Source organism: Zophobas morio, unplaced genomic scaffold (assembly GCF_036711695.1).
Source record: "Zophobas morio isolate AGI-343-1 ecotype UQ-CSIRO unplaced genomic scaffold, CSIRO_AGI_Zmor_V1 ptg000011l, whole genome shotgun sequence".
In the NCBI taxonomy this organism is placed as follows: domain Eukaryota; kingdom Metazoa; phylum Arthropoda; class Insecta; order Coleoptera; family Tenebrionidae; genus Zophobas; species Zophobas morio.
In genome coordinates, this window is record NW_026972116.1 from 20,143,049 (window position 1) to 20,164,263 (window position 21,215).

Genomic DNA, 21,215 nt, shown 5'->3' on the forward strand with positions numbered 1-21,215 from the left:
TCAGTCTGAAGGAATGGAAATAAAAAAGTGAAAACCATAAACTGTTGTGTTAAATTGTCTTTTGTTGTTTTTGCAAATATCACACATATTTAAAAACGTGGTATTAATCTATGTACTAATAGAAATTATACAGACTGTATCCTACTAAGACACAAACAACATTCACTAAGTAGTTGCTTCCTATAGAAATAGCAGCGCTGGATATCTTAAAGTATGTTCTAAAGGTGTTTTCTAGTGTCTTCGTTACATTCAAGTTTTGTTCGGCGATGGTGATGGCACTGGTGACAGCATTTCTGATATCGTCGTCCAAACCTTCGGTACCACTGAATGTTGTCAGCTGAAAAATACCCATCAAAAATTGTTTTTAGCCACGAAGAACACAAACCTTGTCGATTTGAGTTTGCGTCGTAATAAAACTACCCAGTGTTACAAGCAACGAACTTGCAGTCGAAGTATCGCCGAAGCTGAAATTGTACCGTTAAATTACATCAAAGACATACTCCAGACTTACTGTTCCTTCAGTTGTTCATGAGTGTCTATGACAAAATTTAAAACATCTGTTACTCCTTCAGCGCCATTGGAATAAACGGACTGGAACACGTAGCGTGCGTCTTGACGCTTTACTTCTTTTTCAACTAGAATCATATTAAGGTACCTGCAATTCCGCAATAGTAAGACGCAAAAACAACAACAACAAGAGTTACATTTGTCGCGTAGTCGTATCTGATACACATCCCATAGCTTTGAGAATCGTAATCCTTTCGGTGGCCATGTTTGTTTCCATGTACTTGTTCAATATAAATCTAAAATCGTCCATGACACTGTCGCTTTGTTGTAGACCGGTGCAGTAGATAATGCTTCTTAGATTAGGACTTGGTCTGAAACGCCACCATTAGTAACAACCTTTCGTATTTTCTAATATACTTACTTGTTATCCGCTGAGTCTTCGTAATCCAGGAACTTGCTTCTAGCAGTAGAAATGCAGCTACTGTCGCCTACTTTGCAAGCCCAGGTATGTGCCAGTACTTGTTTCAGTGTATATATCTGGTCATCAGCATGTTCTTCCTCCATGGGAACCGATGTGTACAGTTCTGTCATCAGACTTTTAATAAACGAGTTCAAAGCATCCCGGACGTCACTATTTGCGGTTCTCTGTAGAAGGTATTCGAAACCGTTGAAAGCAGCAGACCACGAGTAGTACGAAGTGTCCTTCTTCAAGAAACTCAAAAAGTCGAAGACCTCGTTGTAAGTCTTCTTCCCGGCTTTCGCCAGGGTGAACTGATCGTCGATGATCTGCGCTCTGGTAAGCTCGTCAATATCATCCACGTTCGATGTTAGAGCGCTTGAAATTTTCGCCAGAAGAGCGTCATCGTAGTTCACACGGTAGTACCCTAATAGTATGTTAAAAATGGTCTTTTGAGTTCGTGTCAACTCACCAACTTTCTGATTGTTAAGAACGATCCAGCTGGCATCGGTCAACACTCCAGTCAGAGTGAGGTTTTCGCCAGGGACCAACCACGCCTTAGTCGCCGTTTTTTCGAATTCCGAGATATCCCCAGAAGTGGTGTAGGTGATGGGTACGTACCACGTGGTACCTTCTCCTTCTCCATCAAGAATAAATTGTTCCTGCAACTATGAGTCAAAATTTGGAAGTCACATTGTTGAATATGAACCTGACTGATGATAACGTCATCGCCGCTTGCGCTAACCGTGAGGATCGGGTAACCAGGTTTTTTGGTCCAGTTTTCCATAGTAATGTTCAAGAGTTCTGGAGGTTGCTCGGCTGTTGGAAGCTTGTTGACGTAAGTTTGCAACGCAGTCCAAAGGGCTTCAGAAGTAACAGTTGACAAGACACTAGAAGAGCAAATTTAGGTTTGGTCGTAATGTATGTATGTTATGGTTACTGGTTGTTAATGTAGTCCTTAATACCAAGTTTGAAGTTGTCGAGAGTTAGGAAATGGTGCACCATTCTTAGAATACTACCACCTTTGTTGTAGGAAACATCGTTCGTTCTGCTGCTATAATCGGCGTCAGAGGTATCATAAGATAAAGGTAACGCGGAACTGTACGAATCTGCTTCCAGAGCTGGATGGAGTTGCTCAATGACGAATTGTTTGGGCAGCTGCCAGTCTGGATGTTCCTTAAAGAATTTGTTTTTGAAGGCATTTTAGTAGGAAATTGACTTACGACATCAGCTGCATGGTACTCAAAGTATGTGGCGAAACCTTCATTTAGGAACATCTCGTTCCACCACTCTAGGGTGACGAGATCTCCAAACCATTGATGGGACAGTTCATGGGCTAATACTGTTACTACTTTTTGTTGGTAGTAATTCGATGACTCGCCTTCGTACCAGAGGAGGTCTTCCTCTCTAGAAATTTAATTGTATGATTTCATTCATTAAGTTATAATACTGTCATCGTAAAAAGAATAGAAAATAAGCAGATTACAAGATTTATTAAGCATTAATTGAGAGGATGAGGATATTTTAAATCTATTTGTCTTGTAATCACGGTTGGAAATATTGATAAGATATTGTTACTTAAATCCAATTTAGTACAACATAGATAACGAACAGAACAAATCAAAGATTATTTAAAATTTGGAAAAAGTTAAAATACACATCCAAGCCTTTATATCCAGCAGTTTAACTTCTGACGTTACCTGAAATTAACCAAACCCCAGTTCTCCATGGCTCCAGGTGCAAAATCTGGAATGCTGGCCAGAGTTAGCTTCTTCATGTCCTTGTAGGTATAATTCGTAAAATCTGACATGGTTTGGAGAATATGCGGAGTCACGTCTAGAGCGGTCTTCGCAGAAGTATCCATTGCGTTTATTTTTGAACAAAGCTGGATAGTGATCTTATTGAACGCATCTCCGTCCTTGCAATTGATGTCTCCTACCATGAAAGCCACAAGGTACGACGACATGAAAGGAGTTTTAGTAAACGTGAGGGTTTCAAGGTTAGCGCTAAGAAAAAAAAAATCAATAGTTGTTACCAACGTCGGTTGTTAAATTTGATAAGTTAAGCCTAAGATTATTTTGATATTCTGATAGCTGAAATTGATAACTTACTCTGTTGTGTCTGTCTTAGGGGTTGATCCAGCGTTGTTGAACCAAGCATGATATCCTTGCGGATACGTGATTGCAAATGTGAAAACAGCTTTCATTTCTGGCTCGTCGAAACATGGAAAAGCCTTCCTGGCGTGAGTTTCTTCGAACTGGGTGGCCAGAATGTACTTGGTTTGCTTGAAATCGTCAGTGTAGGTGCTTTTGTAAAAACCGACCATGCTGGTCTCGCTTAAAAAGCCCACAAATTCGATGTTCAATTTATAATCGTCACCAGCTTCCAGTTTTGTTGCCGGTACTATAGTCACCAAGTCCGTTTCTGGATCCGGCTGCGAGAAAGTAATACTAGTCTCGTTTGTTCCTTTAGTTAGAGTAACCGTCGTCAAATTTAATTCTTTGGCATGCAGTTGAAAAGACGAATCTTGGTTGGAAATTTCTTTAACGTTTAGTGTTATGACTTCAGTCCCAGTGTACGAATTCGTGGTTGCAAAATCTGTTTCCACGCGGATCTTGAGGTTGTAACTAGTGGGTAACACTTCACCTGAAAGTTTATTCGCAGAAGCGGCAAGCCGGGAAAGTGCATGGTGGTGCGCCGGGGAAGCGTTGCAAAAGGCGACCAGAAGCAGGGTTAAGAGTTTTACACTTCGCAGCATTTTGGTGACTAGATAAACAGAAATAAAAATCTTTACTGATTGATAGTTGAAGTGACCTTTGTTGATTTCATTTTCTGGTTATCTTATCTATTATACTTCATTGTTTTCATGCACACCTGAGTGCTTGAAATGGGTATAGGTCGAAGGGTCAGTGAGCGGAATGCGAAGAGTGGATTTAATATAATGATTCGACGTCATCGCTGATAATATTGCAGATCAGTCTTTGAGGTGTGAAAGACTGATAAAATTGGAACTTTGTGACTTTTATTATCACGATTTCTACAATTTCTGTTTAATGGAGTTTTCATAGAAAATTCATGCTGGATAAATAGGATTTTATTCTAATTTTATCTGCCTAATTGCCTTTGTTGAAAATCCTGGTGGCTACCGATGTTTTCTTTTTTTATTAATACGTTAATTATATCACGTTATCGCATATTTTTTATCTGATAGCAGAAGTACAATTCCACATATTACATGTAATCTCATCATGTAACTTTTTGTTAGTCGTACATTACATGATTCACTGGTATACATTCATTTCGCGGGAAACTGTCATAGCTGTTTGAATTGGTTAATTGTTGTTGCTTATTATAATAAAAATAATGAAACAACAGAAACGGAATGAAGAACTTGAGTAAAAATATGTACAAATCAAAATAAATAGAGTGTTGGCTACTTTAATGTTTTCTCGATCCTTAGAGTATGAAAAAATGTGTCTCCCGTTCAAGTGTGTTTGTCGCCTGCTGTCTATCGCCTATCTGTAGTCTATCTGCTACATTTTTCAAATAATCTAAAAGAGTACTAAGACACTTCAACTTAACGCTGGTTATAAAAGACATAGATAAGTAAGAGAAGCAAAGATATACTTATATTTTTATTACGGCTGATTTTTAGGTCATTTTAATTTACCCAAGTCATCATACTACATCGATCACTATCGATTTGGATTATCAACTATTATATTTATCTCATGATTTCGAAAGAATTGGTTGCCATAACTTTTTTTTTTTTTGATAAAAAATAAACATTGTATTACCAGTTGTAAATTTATTTCACTAATGATTCACAAAAAAGTTGATTTCCCGATTTTGCCAGTTTGTTGTCTGTCTCATTGGTGAGTTTATTGGAAAGATAATCTCTAAATTTTTCGACTGCTGCTCGTGAAATTTCAAGTGTAGGTACTTGAAAAATATTGTTCAGATGATAAACTACTATCAAATCCAACAATTGCTTTCGTGGTGACTAATTTTCTGCGAAAAATGCGAACGTGGAATATTTTGGAGAAAAAAGATTCTGTTTTCAGTTAAAAAAAAACAAGAAAATGTTTTAGGTTGAAAGGATATGGTCCTGTTTTTAATATTTTTTTGTAAAAAAGAGTTCGACCTGAATTGGTAAAAAATAAAAATTTAAAATATTTCGGTCCTTTTAAGAGAGTCGGTTTATCCAACTTCGGCTTTTTGAAACTAGAGAAAAAATAAAAATACCACCACTTTGAAAATTGTTTATGTACTAGCGACATCTAGAGATGTTAAATGAATTTAAATAGTAGAAAACTGTATCTACTCGTTAAGATTGTCAGAATCGTTACTATTTTAAGTTTTGGTTTGTTTGGTAGGTTTTACTTGGCTCTTTTCGACAACGAAACTAACCCTAAAGTGTTCCAGCTGTCATTAGATAAAAAAATCGTTCATAAAGAAAATGACAAAGTACAAGTGTTGGTGGATAGATGGCCATAGCGTACCAGTTACATTGGAAATAAGCCCGCAACGTGTGTTTTCCCAAATAACTTATAAGGGTCTGTTTTCAGACCATTCTTCTACCATTACTATTATTATCCATTACGTATTTAACAATTTTTTAAAAATGACTAAATTATAAAGAAAAGTATTAAGTAGGATTTATAAGTTTGCTGTTGACGTTGAAGTCGCAGTTGACGTTGCTTTTAGAACTGAAAATTGTTATTTATAAACTCCGTTGCCAAGTTGCCGTTGATAGTAATTTTGATGTTCAACTTTTGCTGTATTTAAAGGGGTTGTAGAAGAAAAGTGGACGATAAAATTTACCATTTTAGACATGTTTTAAGTTTTTTGTTGTCGAAATAAATTTACACATTTTAAGAAAAAAGGCAAAATGTAGCCCCGCCCACCCACCCTGTCTCAATTGTGATGATTTTTTCTATTCGTTGTGAGCCAAGAAGGCGAAGCTTAACTGCAAAATCCTTATTTCTCTACGAGAAATTAAAAGCATGTTTTTGAGCATCGTGAACATTATCTATATTAAAAAAAAAAAATAATAATAAAGCCAAAGATTAGGCTCCACCCATACCCGTCCCGAACTCAATTCTTAATTATGATGAATTTTGTAAAATTTGTCAAATCGAGGAGGGGGCTTAATTCTAAGATCCATATTTGCCTACAAGAATTTACCATTTTAAACGTGCATTAAGTTTCTTCTTCTGAAAAGACGACTACGTATATTAAGAAAAAAGGAAAAATATAAGCCCCGCCCACCCGCCCTGTCTCAATTGTGATGATTTTTTTTTATAATCGAGAGCCAAAGGAGCGCAAATTAATTGCAAAATCCTTATTATTTCTCTACAAGAAATTGCCATCTAAGACATGTTTTTAAGTATCGTGTTATTCTAAGAAAATTCTTAAGAAAAAATTAAAGCGCAGAATTAACCCTGATCTAAATAGTAGTGAAGATTCTATTCGTTGGCAGACCTGGGGGCGGAGCCTAATTGCAAAATCCATGTTTTCTTACAAAAATTTACCATATTAAATGTGTTTTAATTTTCTAAGAATAAAAAAATCACCACAATTCAGATGGGGTGGGTGGGCGGGGTTTATATTTGAATATTTTTTAAAATGACATTGTAACATTTGTATTGCTTTATTTCGGAATCACCTATAATCATTGTTTAAGTATATTATTAAATTTAAACAAATTTATAATACCACTGACGTTATTATTATTATTATTGATGTCATAGAGCAGAGGCAAGAGCCTATTATGCTCGACTCGAGGAACCCTGTACTGGGAGCTGAAATTCACTACCATCTCTATTAAGGGGGTGCTCGAACGACGGCTGGAACATCAATATATTTATATATACTTTTTTTTTTTTTAGAGATCTGTCTGGTGGTTATAAAGTTTATTTTTAAAGGAGGCAGTGCTACTTGACTCGATGAGATCTGAATCCAAACTGTTCCATACGTTGAAAACTCTGTTCGATAAGAAATTTTGACGCCATCTGGTCTTGTATTTTTGGTGATGCAACTTCATTGAGTGGCCGCGAAGATGAGAGGCAGCAGATAATTCAAAAATATTTGAAAGATCAATACCAAATTGGTGCGTAAGAATGTTGTAGGTGCACACAAGATCATTAATGATACGACGCTTTTCCAAAGAAGGAAGTTTAAGTAAAGAAAGTCTGACATCGTAAGGTTTATCCTTTAAAGTTTGCACAGTTTTTAAATAACGACGTTGCACTTTTTCTAGTAATTCTTTGTTTCCAATTAAGCTCGGTGACCAGATTACACTTGCATACTCTAAAATGGGACGTATGTAGGAGACAAGTAAAGTTTTGGATAATTCTTCCGTTGGACTTACAAATGCTTTTTGTATTAGATACTTGACTGTATTGGCTTTTTTAACTACAAGGTTGACATGTTCGGAGAAGGATAAATTGTTGTCTAATAGTACGCCTAGGTCCTTGATCTGATTAACGGGTTGTAAGACATGGTTATCAAGAGTGTATGGTATGTTTGGGTTATCTTTGCCCAGACGGAAAACGACACATTTTTTGTTGTTCAAGGGCATTAACCAAGTGGACGTCCAGTTCTGAGCTGTAAGCAAATCGCTTTGAATTATTTGGGAGGATGTTAATGGGTTTGTTAAAGAGTCTGTCGTCATCGGCGTAAAAAGCATGAGGTGATTTTAACAAAGACAGAAGGTCGGATATGTACACAAGAAACAGTATCGGGCCCAACATCGATCCTTGAGGGATACCTGAAAGCACTTCCCGGTTGGATGAATAACAAGAACCCACTCTTACTCTAAAGCTACGTCCTCTCAGAAAAGCTTGAATCCACTGGAGTAAGAGACCTCTGATTCCGATATTATCTAACTTTCGTAACAGCCGACGATGAGGAACGCGATCAAAAGCCTTTTCAAAATCTAAGTAAATAATATCGACCGGTTTATTTTGATCCAAAGATATCGTCCACGTGTTAAGGCACTGAAGCAAGCAAGTAACGGTAGATCTTCCAGGTAGGAACCCATGTTGGTTAGCAGAAAGTATGCTTTGATCGTTTAAAAATCGAAACATTTGATTCCATATGATTCTCTCCATAACTTTGCTGCATATGGAAGTAAGGCTGATAGGTCTATAATTTTCAGCTTTCGTTTTATCGCCTTTCTTATATATGGGTGTGATTAGTGCTTGGAGCCATATAGGGGGAAGAACTGAGTTCTGAAACGAAAGAGTCATAATGTGGGATAAAGGACCAGCAATCCAACTAGCACATTTTTTTAGTATAAGAGGAGATAAACCATCAGGTCCTGGCGAACTTTTTTCAGAAATTTTGATTAACTCTGCAAGAACCAGTTCTTCAGTAAAATCAATATTAGAAAGAAACAGTTCTTTATGGGGTGATAAACAAGGAGGTAGATTGGTATGAGGTTCGGAGGTGAACACACTTTGGAAGAAGTCAGCCAAGAGATTGGCCGATTGATGTTCATTAGCCGCAAGTGTGTTGTCGTTTTTGCACATAATTGGAACTGAGACTTTGGATAACATCTTTCCACGAACAAATTTGTATACCGCTTTAGGACCTCTTTTTGTAACGTTTAGTTCATACCTATATTTTTCAGACCGTATATCACTTTTTAACTTATTAGAAAAAACTCGATGTTGATCGTATTCATATTGAGAGCCAGAAACCTTAAATTTGTTCCACAACATTTTTTTTATTTTAGCTTGTTTTAGAAAATGAGAAGAGATCCAGGGCTTGGTACGAATATACTTAATATGGAAGGTAGTAGTGTTTTGAGAGGTGAGATCAGATAAGATATTAGTAAAAATATCCCAGGCTTCGATGGAGTTGGCAGTGTGGTAAAGAGAATCCCAGTTTATTTTGGCCAGGTCAGAATTTAGACCGTCAAAGTCGATCCTGGTGTATTCACGTCGTTCGTATCTTTCTGTTGGTGAAATGTGATACTGTAAGAAAGTTTCAATGACGCAGTGGTCAGAAATACCAATTGGAGGCTGTTGACTGATTTCGCATAAAAGATTGGGATCGTTCGTAAGAATTAAGTCTATTAAGGAAGGAGTTTGGCCAAAACGGAAGCGAGTAGGGAATGATACCAGTTGCATTAGGTTAGTTTCCAAAAGAAGGTCAGCAAATAAGATGGCGGAATTATCGTTGTCGAGCAGCTGTAGGTGCGGCCAGGAGATCTTGGGAAAATTAAAATCACCGAATATTAACAGGTTAGAGTAATGGCTGCAAAACAATTTAATGTCCTCGTTACTATGTCATTTAAAAGAAATTGAAAAATGTGACTTCGGTGAGCGCTAAATTTATTCCAAGTGGTAAGTATTTATCTGGGTGGAGAAAAGTAATCATTCAGTTGTCCTTCCAAAATGCTGATTGTTTTCAAGTTTCCTGTAGCTGATTCAACTGCTTTGTTACCAGCTGCTACAACACTCTCATCTAAACCTTCCGTTTTTAAGAACTCGCTCAACTAAAAATTACAGATTTACAGTGGGGACGAACAGTTTAACTAAAAAAACCCAACCTTATCAATTTGATACTCTTCTGTAATTAAATCAGCGACTGTGGATATCAAAGAAGTTAGAATGGATCTCAAAGAAGTGAGAGTGGACTGAGTTCCAAAGCTGAAATTTGTTTACTTAGAAAAGAAATTTTACTGGATAATTTCACCCACTGTGTTTCAAAGTCTTGATAGTTATTCTTTAGAAACTCCAACGTATCATCAACACCTTCGTTCCCGTTATTAGAGTACACAGACTGGAACACGTATCGCACATCTTGGATTCGGATTTTGTCAGTCAGCGCTAGCTTCAAATATCTGTAATTTAGAATTAGCTTTGAGAAAATTGAAAACAAGGATCAACTTACTCTTGTCTGAGAGTGGAATCGTTGATACATCCTAGAGCTTTGAGTATTGTCAATTGTTCGGTAGCTAGTTTGGTTGAAAGATATTTATTGTACAAAAAATTGTAATCTTCTGTAGGGTTTTCACTGTTTTTCAAACCGGTACAATATACAACACTTTTCAAGTTTCGACTTGGTCTAAAAATTAGAAACGGTTAATGAATGATTTTGACTGTTTCGAAATAGTTACATGTTGTTGTCCATCGTGTAACTAGTAAATGCCACTGTAGCGTTGTTAACACAGCTAGTTTCTCCTAGGTTACAAGCCCACGTTAACGCTAAAACCTGTTTGAGTGTGTAAATTTGGTCGGTTGGTTTTTCCGTTGTGAAAGGAACGGAATTTTTCAGTGTTTCCATCAATTCTTTAATATAATTCTAAAAAGAAACAAGAATAATTACTGGTGCGAATAGAAAACGTCATAATAGTACTTTCAGCAGGTTCCTTAAGCTTTCGTCTTTGGTTCTCTTAAACAAATAACTAAATCCATTGTAAAACGAAGACCAACTGTAATACGAAGAATCCCTTTTCATAAATGTCAAAAAGTTCAAAACATCTGCGTATTCTGCCTTGCCTGCTCTGGCTAGATTCAGTTGGTCGTCGACCAGTTTAGATCTACTCATCTCGTCTATGTTGTCGAGGTCATCAGAGTTGAGAGCAGTTTCAATTTTTGACAGAAGTGTTTGGTCATAATTTACTCTGTAATAACCAACTTGTTGGTTGTTTAAGATAATCCAGCTATCTTCATTGTCGAGAACTATGGTCACATCTGTATCTGGTGTTAACCACAGTTTTGTAGTTGTTTCTGTAAATTCAGATGGGTCCGCAGATGTGGTGTAGGTAATGGGGACGTACCATTGGGTTTCGTCGGTATCGTCACCAGACAACAAAAATCGTTTCTGAAAGATACAACTATAGATAATTTTGTGCGTTATCTTGTACTTACTTGAGAAATAGTTATGTTAATTCCGTTTTGCGTAAGCGACAGAAGGGGATATCCTGGTTTGTATGTCCAATTGTCCATGACCGTTTTCACAGTGTCTGGCACATCGTCAGGTTTAGACTCTTCGAAAGAATCCCACAGAATTTCAGGGTTAGCCACATTATGACCGCTAGAAAAAATATATTTTTGTATGTGTTTTAATAAAGGGGAGTAAAATGTCACTTGTTGTTAAGATATCTAGTAAGTCCTTGTTTAAAGTTTTCGATTCCAAGAAAGCTTTGCAACATTTTTATCACACTACCACCTTTATTGTAGGAAATATCACCAAATATGGTTTGAATTTCCACAGGATCATTCGTGTCGTAGGACAAAGGTTTTGAGCAACCACTAGAATCACTTAATAGTACAGGTTGGACTTCTGCTAGAACGAATTGTTTCGCCACTTCCCAGTCTTTTCGAATCTGTAAAAATATTGTTAACGCATTGTTAAGACCAAAGTTATCGTACTTCGGCAGTAGCGTGATATTCAAAATAAGTAGCAAAACCCTCATTCAGGAAAACATTGGACCACCAATTTGTAGTGACATAATCTCCAAAGTATTGATGAGCCACTTCATGAGAGATATCCATATAAATAATTTGTTTGTCGTAGTTTGATGACTGGTTTTCGTCCCATAGTAGATCAGATTCTCTGTAATTGTAGTTTTTATAAGACGAAAGTTAGATTCTGACTAGTACCTGTAGGTCATCAAGCCCCAGTTTTCCATTGCACCCACTGCAAAATCTGGAATTGCAACTTGCGTCATTTTCTTAATTCCCAAACTTCCGTATGAAATACTCAGGAAATCAGCCATTGTGTTAAGAGCTGCAGGAGCTGCTTCAAGTCCAACGGAAAACAATTCCTCTGTTCCCGGCCTTCCACAAACTTTCGTAGGTGTACCATCCGCAGTATTCGCACCATTTATGCACGTGAATTCTGCGACGATGAATGCAATCACATAAGTCGACATTACAGGTGTCGTTTGAAAGGTCACTGTGAGAAGACCATTTCTAATGGGAGAAAATAAAAATCGCTTTTTCACACTATAACGTCGACTTACCCTGCGTCAATTGGATCTGCTTTTGGCCTGGTATTGGATAACGCCATACTTGTGTTTGGATAGGTGATGCTGATGTCGAATGTTGCTTTAAAACTCGGTTCGTCAAAGCATGGAAACGCTCTTCTGGCTCCCATCTGTTCGAATTGAGTTGTTGCTAAATATTTTGTGTTTCCATCGTCGTCTGTGTAATTACTTCTGTAAAATCCATCCATATCTGTATCGCTAAGTTTCCCAGTATAATGTATTTCCAAAACGTAAACATATCCTCTTGTTATTGTTTGACTGCTTTTCATTGTAACACAGTCGTTGGTGTCCGGCCCCTCTGGTGTCAAATCTCTACTGAAGCCCGATTTCGCCAAAGTTACCTTACTAATTGTGAGGTCTTTTGCGTGGATTTGAAAAGAATCGGTGTCTTTGGCAAAATACAGCTCTATTTTTGCTATTCCATCAAACTTCCCATTGTCTAAATTATCTCTAGTTACTGTTAAATTCAGGTTGTAGTTCGAAGGTAGGACTAAAGTTGGGTCGAGCCGATTTCCAGAGGAAGTTCTTGGATTGATTGGCTTTTTCACCTGAATCCCGGCATATTTCTTTGGCATAGCTTCGCTGGTGATCACGAGTGCGAGAATACACAGTAGTTGCCACATTTTTTTTTCTCAATCATAGATTACCTACACTCTTTACTACTGTGATTGATCATTAGAACTAAGTGATATCTATGTATATATAAATGTACCTCTCTTTTTATCTAATCGTTCTTTGTGATTTCATTGCTGCTTTTTCTGAAGTGCTAAATCTCTATTTTTGAAAAAATCTGAAACATTTTCTCAAATTGCAGTTTTGTTTGAGTGGGAGCTGAATGATCCAATTCAACTGTCGTTATCACTTCAAAATTCTTGTTTCTTCATGTTAGACAAATTAATCACACTCAAAACTTACATTGATTGATGAGGTTGATTTTATCACAATGGATAATCTAGTCTAGCCTTTTTAATATCAAAATAGAAACATCTTTTTAAAACACACTTAAGAGACATTTATCACTTAAGAAAATTATATTTTAGAATCTTTCAAATACAAAACTCAACGACTTTTTATTTTTTCGTAGATTTGTACAACATTTTTTTCAAGAATTTTCTTTCCATTTTTACACTGAACTACCAACAGTTTTTAAATATGAATATTTGCTTCGTTAGTTATAAAATTGTGTGTAGTGGAAATGCAATTGGTTAATGTACAAAATTTTGGCTATTCATAATACACGAATATATAAAATTTGATAACAATTGGGACAGACATTCTGTCTAATAAAAACTGACACAGATGATACACAGACGGAAAAGGGGGACCAATTTTTTCGTATATTAGGGGTCTTCAAACGTCGAGAAAACTTGAAAGCTTAGGCACCGGAAATCATTCATATTGTTACGAAATAAACCCATACGTCGCCCCAGTACGACGCCTATGGGTCTTCTAGTATGTATGTGTTGCTTCTAGTATGTAGTATGACTCATCGAACGGGCGGTCTGGCGTTCGCTTCAGAAAAACCTGGAAGCAGAAGTCGCGAATGGGTGCTCCCGAGAAGTCTAGAAGCCGTGACGTAGGTTTACGAGAAGGACAGACAACGAGAACTAAATTCAGTTAACAAGTCGAGTCCAACAAGTGTCGAGAAAACCCAGTGAATGTCGCGCCAGAATTATTTTGTACCTAATCGCTTTGTAGTTAGTCGTGTAAATCCGAGTTATTAAGACATAAATTGTTGAGTTTTACCCACGCCGATTTTATTCACGGATCAACGTAAGACTGGTGTCGGAAGTGAGATGGTTTTACGATGACTTCCGGGCAGATTGGACAAGAATTCTGAAGAATTTATGCGTGTTTAGGCGAGAGCTCAAGCTACGAAAATAGAGGAACAAGTGAAGCAGATGATGGCTATGCTCGCAGAAATGAAAAAAGAAATCGACGAAAAAATGGACGCAAGTATGGAAAAAAGTATGCAAGAGGCGAACAAATCAACGCGAAAATGAAAAATATAGACGAGAAAATGTAAGCAAGAAACAAAGCAATAGACGAGAAAATGGACGCAAGAATGGAAAGAATGGGCTCAAACATGGAAGAAATTAACCAAAAAATGGACGCAAGAATAGAAAAGATCAGAGAAGAAATGAAGGATGTAAAAACAAATCTGGAAAATAGAAAATATTGTCGGACGAAATATGCTGGCAATGGAAAACAACATTTCTATGTTGTTTCGATCTTCTGATCGAATGAAAACTATAGAAGATTGAATGAAGACATTTGAAAAAACAATAAAAAAGTGCAGCAACCACACACAAGAATGATATGTATCTTGTAAGTAAAGGAGCTGGTACTCTGAGGAATGGGTTCGCTGGTGAGAATAAGGCCGCCAGCGAAGTGAAAATAAGAAGTTTCACCAGAGGTTCAACTACAGCCGGGAAGATTTATGAAAATCCTGCAGCAATCAACATCTATACTGTCGCTAAGGTATCAATTGTACGTAAAGGATTTGTGAGAGCTGAAGATGTAGAACCTATACCCGAAACGATCAGATTGAAAACTGTAACTGGAGAGTCGACACCAATTATGGGCGAAGCATCGGCAGAAATCTGTATTGGTCAGCGGAGAATAAGACATCGGGTTCTCGTAGCTAGCATGGAAGATGTCTTCATTTTGTGAATGGATTGACAATTGATCCAGTGAGGGAAGTCTTACGTCTTGGAAATGAAGAGTTTAACCTGCCAGATCGATCGCTTATTAGAACTGCAAACACTGCGACGAGGTTGAGCAGCCGAAAACACGGTTCAACCGCAGGAAGAAAGCAGTCGTGGAAGATGATGAATGGACTACAGCTCGGTGTAGAAAGGGCCAGGAAGAAGACAAGGATATTGGGCCGCTCCTCAGATGGAAAGAAGATGGGATGGAACGACCTGGCTGGTCGGAAATATCAGAGGAGTCACCATGCAGTTGGTGGTTCCGGCCACCAGAATCAAGACATACACAATGGGGGTTCGGGTGCTCATTTTGGATCAACAAGACGCTTTCTAAAGTTAGGGAGAGATTTTACTGGGTCCATTGCCGAGAAGACGTCCAGAGCTGGTGCAAAAAGTATAGGACCTGTGCGGCGATATAAAAAACCTAAGATTAAGGCGAGAGGGCCGATGCGACCACAGAATGTCGATTCGCCTTTTGGAAAAACTACAGGAGATATAGCGGGTCTCCTCCCAGTGACTGAAGAAGAAAACAAGTACACGAAGAAGGTCACAGGCTACGACGATGGCTTACAGGAGAAGTTGCCGAGCGTTTACGAAATACTGCACCACCAGAATAGAATGGCGACTGGTAGAATGAAGACACGTTACGACCCTAGGGACAACTCAATAAGATTCCAGACAGGGGATTTGATGTGGTTTTATAACCCCCGAAGAAGGAAAGGTTCTTGCCTTAATATGTTCAGATGGGAAAGTCCCTATATTGTCGTGAGCATCAACGATGTCGTTTACAGGATTCGACGAGGACCGAACAGGAAAATGAAGATTGTTCACTTAGGTCACTTCATGAAGTACGACAGTGACACCGTTGGCGTTTCTGATCGGGACGATCAGAACTAAAAAGGGGACAATGTTACGAAATAAATCTATACGCCGCCCCGCTACTGGGTTCTAGTAACAACGGCGTAGGGGAAGGGGGCCTAAAGCGGGCATAGAGCCTTAAGCGGGCACTCTCTTTAGTTTTGGCGTTTCAAAAGATGGTGCGCCCTAACCGCGCGGACATAGTGCATCCCCCCCCCCCGCATACTTCACATCAGTCGCCCGGGCCTCCTGAGAGTACCCAATTATGTGCTGTAATAAATAAATAATTTTCACATGATTTTGAAAAATATTGCAAAGTGTGTCACATCTGTTTTTTCTATGTTTGTGATTTTTAAGCTAAGAATGAAATTCGTTAATCAATTTGTGTTTATTCGGCTACCATAAGGTAGCAGTTAACTGCCACTTGTCGCATCATTTTGAGTTTAGATGTTGTTTGCAATTTTAATTGTCGAAATGGGCAAAGCGGGCAGGGCAAAGCGGGCACTTGTCCGGTTTGTCCTTCTAGTGTATTTACTAAATATCTATAGTTGTTTCGAAAAGAAGAACAAAGGCAATGTGGAGTCTGTGAAACAAATTATAAAAGAAGAACTTGCTGAAGATAAAACGAAGTCTAAGAAGTGAAAAAACCAAAAAGAAAAATACGACATATATCGCTTTAAAAAAATTATATTTCGAATTACCAAACGTCAATCCAGGGGACCTTCATATTTATATTCATATCTAGTCTACAGTTTTTACAAAAAAAAAAAATTATAAAGTTGAGTAACTTTTACATCACACTTTAATCGGCACATTGATGCATTTTTTACTTCCCGAGCGTAAGCAAAGGAAGTATTGTAATCGAGTCCGTCGGCCGACTCTCTACTTTTACGTTTTCTCGATCTTTCATGACCCCTAGAAGACGAAGAAATAGGTCTCCCATTTCCGTCTGTCTGTCCGTCTGTCCGTCTGTCCGTCTGTCCGTCCGTCTGTCCGTCCGTCTGTCCGTCTGTTGTCCCGGATTTTTATTAGACAGATAATCTCCGAAAGTACTCGACCGATTGTTGTGAAATTTTGTACTTATATTAAGAATATCATGTAGATGGTAAAACGCTAACCAAAATTTGTCTAATCATCCCCACCACTAATGCGATGACGTCACTTCAAAATTGTACATAGTAAATGGGTTTTCAATTATATAAAATAACATAGTCCTACACATGTAGTTTACAACTCTGAATCGACTTTTCACCCGAAACGTCCAGATTTTTGGAAAAAAAATCAAAATTATAAAACAACATTTTGAAATTTAATTTTTAATCTGCTAACCAGAATGCTTTGAAATGTTGCAGATGTTTTAAGGCTATAAAGAGCATCATAAATCTTTAGTCAAAAAATATTTGCTTATCCCCTCCAAAAACTTGATGACGTCAGCTCAAAAGTTTGTGGAATAAATCATATCTAAAATGTACAAAATATGATGAGTCTGTACTTGTGATCTATCACTCCATTCATATTTTTTGGATTTGCATATACAGGGTGACTCAAAAAAATTAATGAATGCGTAAATTTATTTTACTGATTTACTCAAAAACTACAAAACCGAATGCTTTGAAATCTTGCAGATGTTTTAAGGTTATAAAGAGCATAATAAATGTTTAGTCAAAATATATTTGCTTGTCCCCTCCAAAAACTTGATGACGTCAGCTCGAAAGTTTGCCGAATAAATCATATCTAAAATGTACAAAATATGATGAGCCTGTACTTGTCATTTATCACTCCATTCATATTTTTTGGATTTGCATATACAGAGTGACTCAAAAAAATTAATGAATGCGTAAATATATTTTATTGATTTAATCAGGAACTACAAAACGGAATGCTCTGACATCTTGCAGATGTTTTAAGGTTATAAAGAGCATAATAAATGTTTAGTCAAAATATATTTGCTTACCCCCTCCAAAAACTTGATGACGTCAGCTCGAAAATTTGCCGAATAAATCATATCTAAAATGCACAAAATATGATCAGTCTGTACTTGTGATCTATCATTCCATTCATATTTTTTGGATTTGCATATACAGGGTGATTCAAGAAAATAAATGAAAGCGTAAATTTATTTTACTGATTTACTCAGGAACTACAAAACCGAATGCTTCGAAATCTTGAAGATATTTTAAAATTATCATAAGCATGGTAAATTTTTGATCAAAATGTATTTGGTCGTCCCCCCTAAAAAATTTATGACGTCACCCCAAAATTTTGCTGAAAAAATGCCATCTTCAATGTGTAAAGTATGATGAGTCCATACTTGTGATTTATCACTGCATTAAAATTTTTAATATTTGCTTATACAGGATGTCTGAAAAAAATTAATGACGGAGTGAATTGATTTTGCAAAACTGAATACTTAGAAATCTTGACGTTTTGAAGTTATTGTAAGCGTGGTGACTGTTTAATCAAAATGTATCTTTTTATCAACCCCAAAAAAAATTCATTACGTCTTCTCACAATTTTGCTGAATAAAGTATATGATCTGACTATACTTTTAAAATTTTTAATATTTGCTTATACAGGGTGTCTGAAAAAAATTAATGACGGAGTGAATTGATTTTGCAAAACTGAATACTTAGAAATCTTGACGTTTTGAAGTTATTGTAAGCATGGTAACTGTTTAATCAAAATGTATCTCTTCATCAACCCCAAAAAAAATTCATTACGTCTTCTCAGAATTTTGCTGAATAAAGTATATGATCTGACAATACTTGTAAAATTTTTGATATTTGCTTATACAGGGTGTCTGAAAAAAATTAATGACGGAGTGAATTGATTTTGCAAAACTGAATACTTAGAAATCTTGACGTTTTGAAGTTATTGTAAGCATGGTAACTGTTTAATCAAAATGTATCTCTTTATCAACCCCAAAAAAAATTCATTACGTCTTCTCACAATTTTACTGAATAAAGTATATGATCTGACTACACTTGTAACTAATCATTGCATTCAAATTTTTTAACTTGCTTATACAGGGTGACTCAAAAAAAGAAATGAATCAGTCACTTTATTTTAGTGAATAAATCAAGAATTGCTAAACTGAATATTTTGAAATCTTGCAGATGGTTAAAATTGATTGTGAGCATGGTAAATTGTTAATGAAAATATATCTGTTTATTCCCCCGAAAAAATTCATGACGTCATCTACAATTTTTGCCAAAAAAGTTTAACTCAAAATGTGCAAAATATGATGAGTTTTAACATAAGCAACTGTGGCCTGTGGTTTAGTGGAGGTGGAGTGTGCAGTGCAATTAGAAGTTCCGGTAACAGATCCCGGCACTTCCAACTTTTTTCGCCCATCAAATCAAGAACAGCACTTCCGATTTTCGCAACAATAATGTTATAATATTTATTTATTTGTTATTGTGTGTTCGTGAATAAGCACCATAAATAGCAAATGTTGAATTTTTTTTTTGTGATCGGAAGAATATCTCTTAATCATTTCATATATTGTCAATACATGATTAACTTCGACTGTTAATGTTTATACATCGAGAGAAGCAGAGAAAAAGTACATATGCATTTGCTTCAGTTACGCCACTGACCGTGTCATTTCTTTATCGCACGTTGAGACATAGTTTATATAAACAAACTCCCAGCCATAGCAAAAAGCGGAAGTTGGTAACGACGAGGGGCGCGGGGGGAATCACTTGTTTGGGTGGCGAGACGAAACAGTTGCGATTGCGAAATGCGAAGCCAATTCGAAAAAAACTGTTGAAGAGTGAGTGCCATTGAGGATATATATCTCCAAATTTTAAAAATTGGACCAAGTTACAATAATTGTTGCCAGGTAAGTGCAGATATTTTGGATTTGCATATACGGGGTGATTCAAGAAAATAAATGAAAGCGTAAATTTATTTTACTGATTTACTCAGGAACTACAAAACCGAATGCTTCGAAATCTTGAAGATATTTTAAAATTATCATAAGCATGGTAAATTTTTGATCAAAACGTATTTGGTCGTCCCCCCTAAAAAATTTATGACGTCACCACAAAATTTTGCTGAATAAATCCTATCTAAAATGTACAAAATATGGTGAGTCTCTTCTTGTAATTTGTCATTCTATTCAAATTTTTTCGATTTGCATATACAGGGTGACTCAAAAAAATTAATGAATGCGTAAATTTATTTTATTGATTTAATCAGGAACTACAAAACCGAATGCTTTGAAATCTTGCAGATGTTTTAAGGTTATAAAGAGCATAATAAATTTTTAGTCAAAATATATTTGGTTATCTTCTACAAAAAACTGATGACGTCAGCTCAAAAGTTTGCCGAATAAATCGTATCTAAAATGTACAAAATATGATGAGTCTGTACTTGTGATTTATCATTCCATTCATATTTTTGGATTTGCATATGCAGGGTGACTCAAAAAAATTAATGAAGGCGTGAATTTATTTTATCGATTTAATCAGGAATTACAAAACCGAATGCTTTGAAATCTTGGGAATATTCTAAAGTTATTATAAGCATGGTAAACTTTTGTTCAAAATGTATTTGTTCATCCCTCCTAAAAAAATTGATGACGTCACCCTTAAATTTTGCTGAATAAATCCTATCTAAAATGCAAAAAATATGATGAGTTTGTACTTGTGATTTATCATTCCATTCATATTTTTTAGATTTTCTTAAGAGGTGGTTCAAAAAAATTAATGAAGTCAATTTATTTTATTGATTAAATTAAAGGCAACACTTATTATTAGTATTATACCCCAACCAACCGAATTTGGTAGACAAAAAATTTGTTAAAGGAAAAACTCGGTTGAAACATAAGGGTAGCATGCTTATTTACATCGACTTTAACATTACAGACCTGCATTTGTTTTATGCGTTCACTTGGTTCCGCGAATGTGAAATAGACATGTTTATAATCAACCAATTGTGAATTTCACCGTCAAGAATTAAAATAAAACCCAATGTTTTATATAATAAGCGGAAGTCGAAGCAATAAAACCGATGGTCGTTTTGTTTATAGTTTCTCTGTTTGACTCTCAAGTATGCTGTTACGCCTGTCATCTTAAATTAAGAATGTTTATACATACACGATTTTCAGCTGCCTGGGATACGTATACGTGAGTAAATTGTTTCGTTATTTTATTGATTATTACAAATCAATATTCAAAACGACCCAATTCATTTTCCTGAAAATTTGAGAATATAATAATTTTATTCTTAGTATTACACTACATCTATCCCAAACTGATATACGTGTCCTTGCAAAAATGTTGATGACGTCATCGCAATTTTTTTTTAAATTTCCACTACAAAAATGTAATGAGAAAAAAGACAATAGGCATGCAGTCGTCAAGTTTCCGACAGCGAGGGAAGTACTGTCTAAACTCTTTAGACCAATTTTTTGACGAAGTGCTGAAGAGGTTTGCATTTTGAGATAGAAGGTCCTCTGGGGAAAAGTGTCAGCTTTCTTTTGATACCATTTATAATCCTAAAAAAATTCAAGACTGAGGTAAATAACTCTCGAAAAGTCAAAATCTATTAAAATGAGTTTACTTAACTTCTGGTTTGGTTGCAGACTTCAGTATTTCTAAAATGCAATTCCGGACACCCCGACAATGTTTTCAATGTATTTAGTATAGAGCGAAACCGAACCAGACGCCAACCT

At 36.4% G+C, this 21,215-nt stretch overlaps 2 protein-coding genes across 3 annotated transcripts in view; both read right to left on the reverse strand.

The window, feature by feature from the left end:
- Positions 1 to 42: 42 nt before the first annotated feature.
- On the reverse strand, positions 43 to 3,745 carry LOC135127197 (aminopeptidase N-like). Its single transcript, XM_064053580.1, has 11 exons — positions 3,076 to 3,745; positions 2,665 to 2,970; positions 2,188 to 2,371; positions 1,905 to 2,140; positions 1,674 to 1,854; positions 1,437 to 1,626; positions 929 to 1,391; positions 705 to 878; positions 512 to 655; positions 386 to 464; positions 43 to 337 (listed from the first exon to the last, which is right to left on the reverse strand). The coding sequence occupies exons 1-11, from the start codon at positions 3,720 to 3,722 to the stop codon at positions 116 to 118; spliced, it is 2,826 nt and encodes a 941-aa protein (XP_063909650.1). The 5' UTR covers positions 3,723 to 3,745; the 3' UTR covers positions 43 to 115.
- A 5,462-nt stretch (positions 3,746 to 9,207) lies between these two features.
- LOC135127199 (aminopeptidase N-like) overlaps positions 9,208 to 21,215 on the reverse strand; it is a 36,266-nt gene continuing 24,258 nt past the window's right edge. Inside the window, exons 1-11 of one of the 2 annotated variants that reach the window (XM_064053583.1) lie at positions 11,946 to 12,634; positions 11,584 to 11,895; positions 11,353 to 11,536; positions 11,068 to 11,306; positions 10,849 to 11,014; positions 10,334 to 10,801; positions 10,095 to 10,279; positions 9,869 to 10,042; positions 9,675 to 9,818; positions 9,525 to 9,624; positions 9,208 to 9,470 (exon numbers count right to left, since the gene is read on the reverse strand). In XM_064053583.1, coding sequence (XP_063909653.1) covers positions 9,327 to 9,470; positions 9,525 to 9,624; positions 9,675 to 9,818; positions 9,869 to 10,042; positions 10,095 to 10,279; positions 10,334 to 10,801; positions 10,849 to 11,014; positions 11,068 to 11,306; positions 11,353 to 11,536; positions 11,584 to 11,895; positions 11,946 to 12,592 — 2,763 coding nt within the window. In that variant the 5' untranslated portion in view covers positions 12,593 to 12,634 and the 3' untranslated portion in view covers positions 9,208 to 9,326. Of the gene's footprint in view, positions 9,471 to 9,524; positions 9,625 to 9,674; positions 9,819 to 9,868; positions 10,043 to 10,094; positions 10,280 to 10,333; positions 10,802 to 10,848; positions 11,015 to 11,067; positions 11,307 to 11,352; positions 11,537 to 11,583; positions 11,896 to 11,945; positions 12,635 to 21,215 lie in introns of those variants that run through there. The other variant, XM_064053582.1, reaches the window with a different exon arrangement.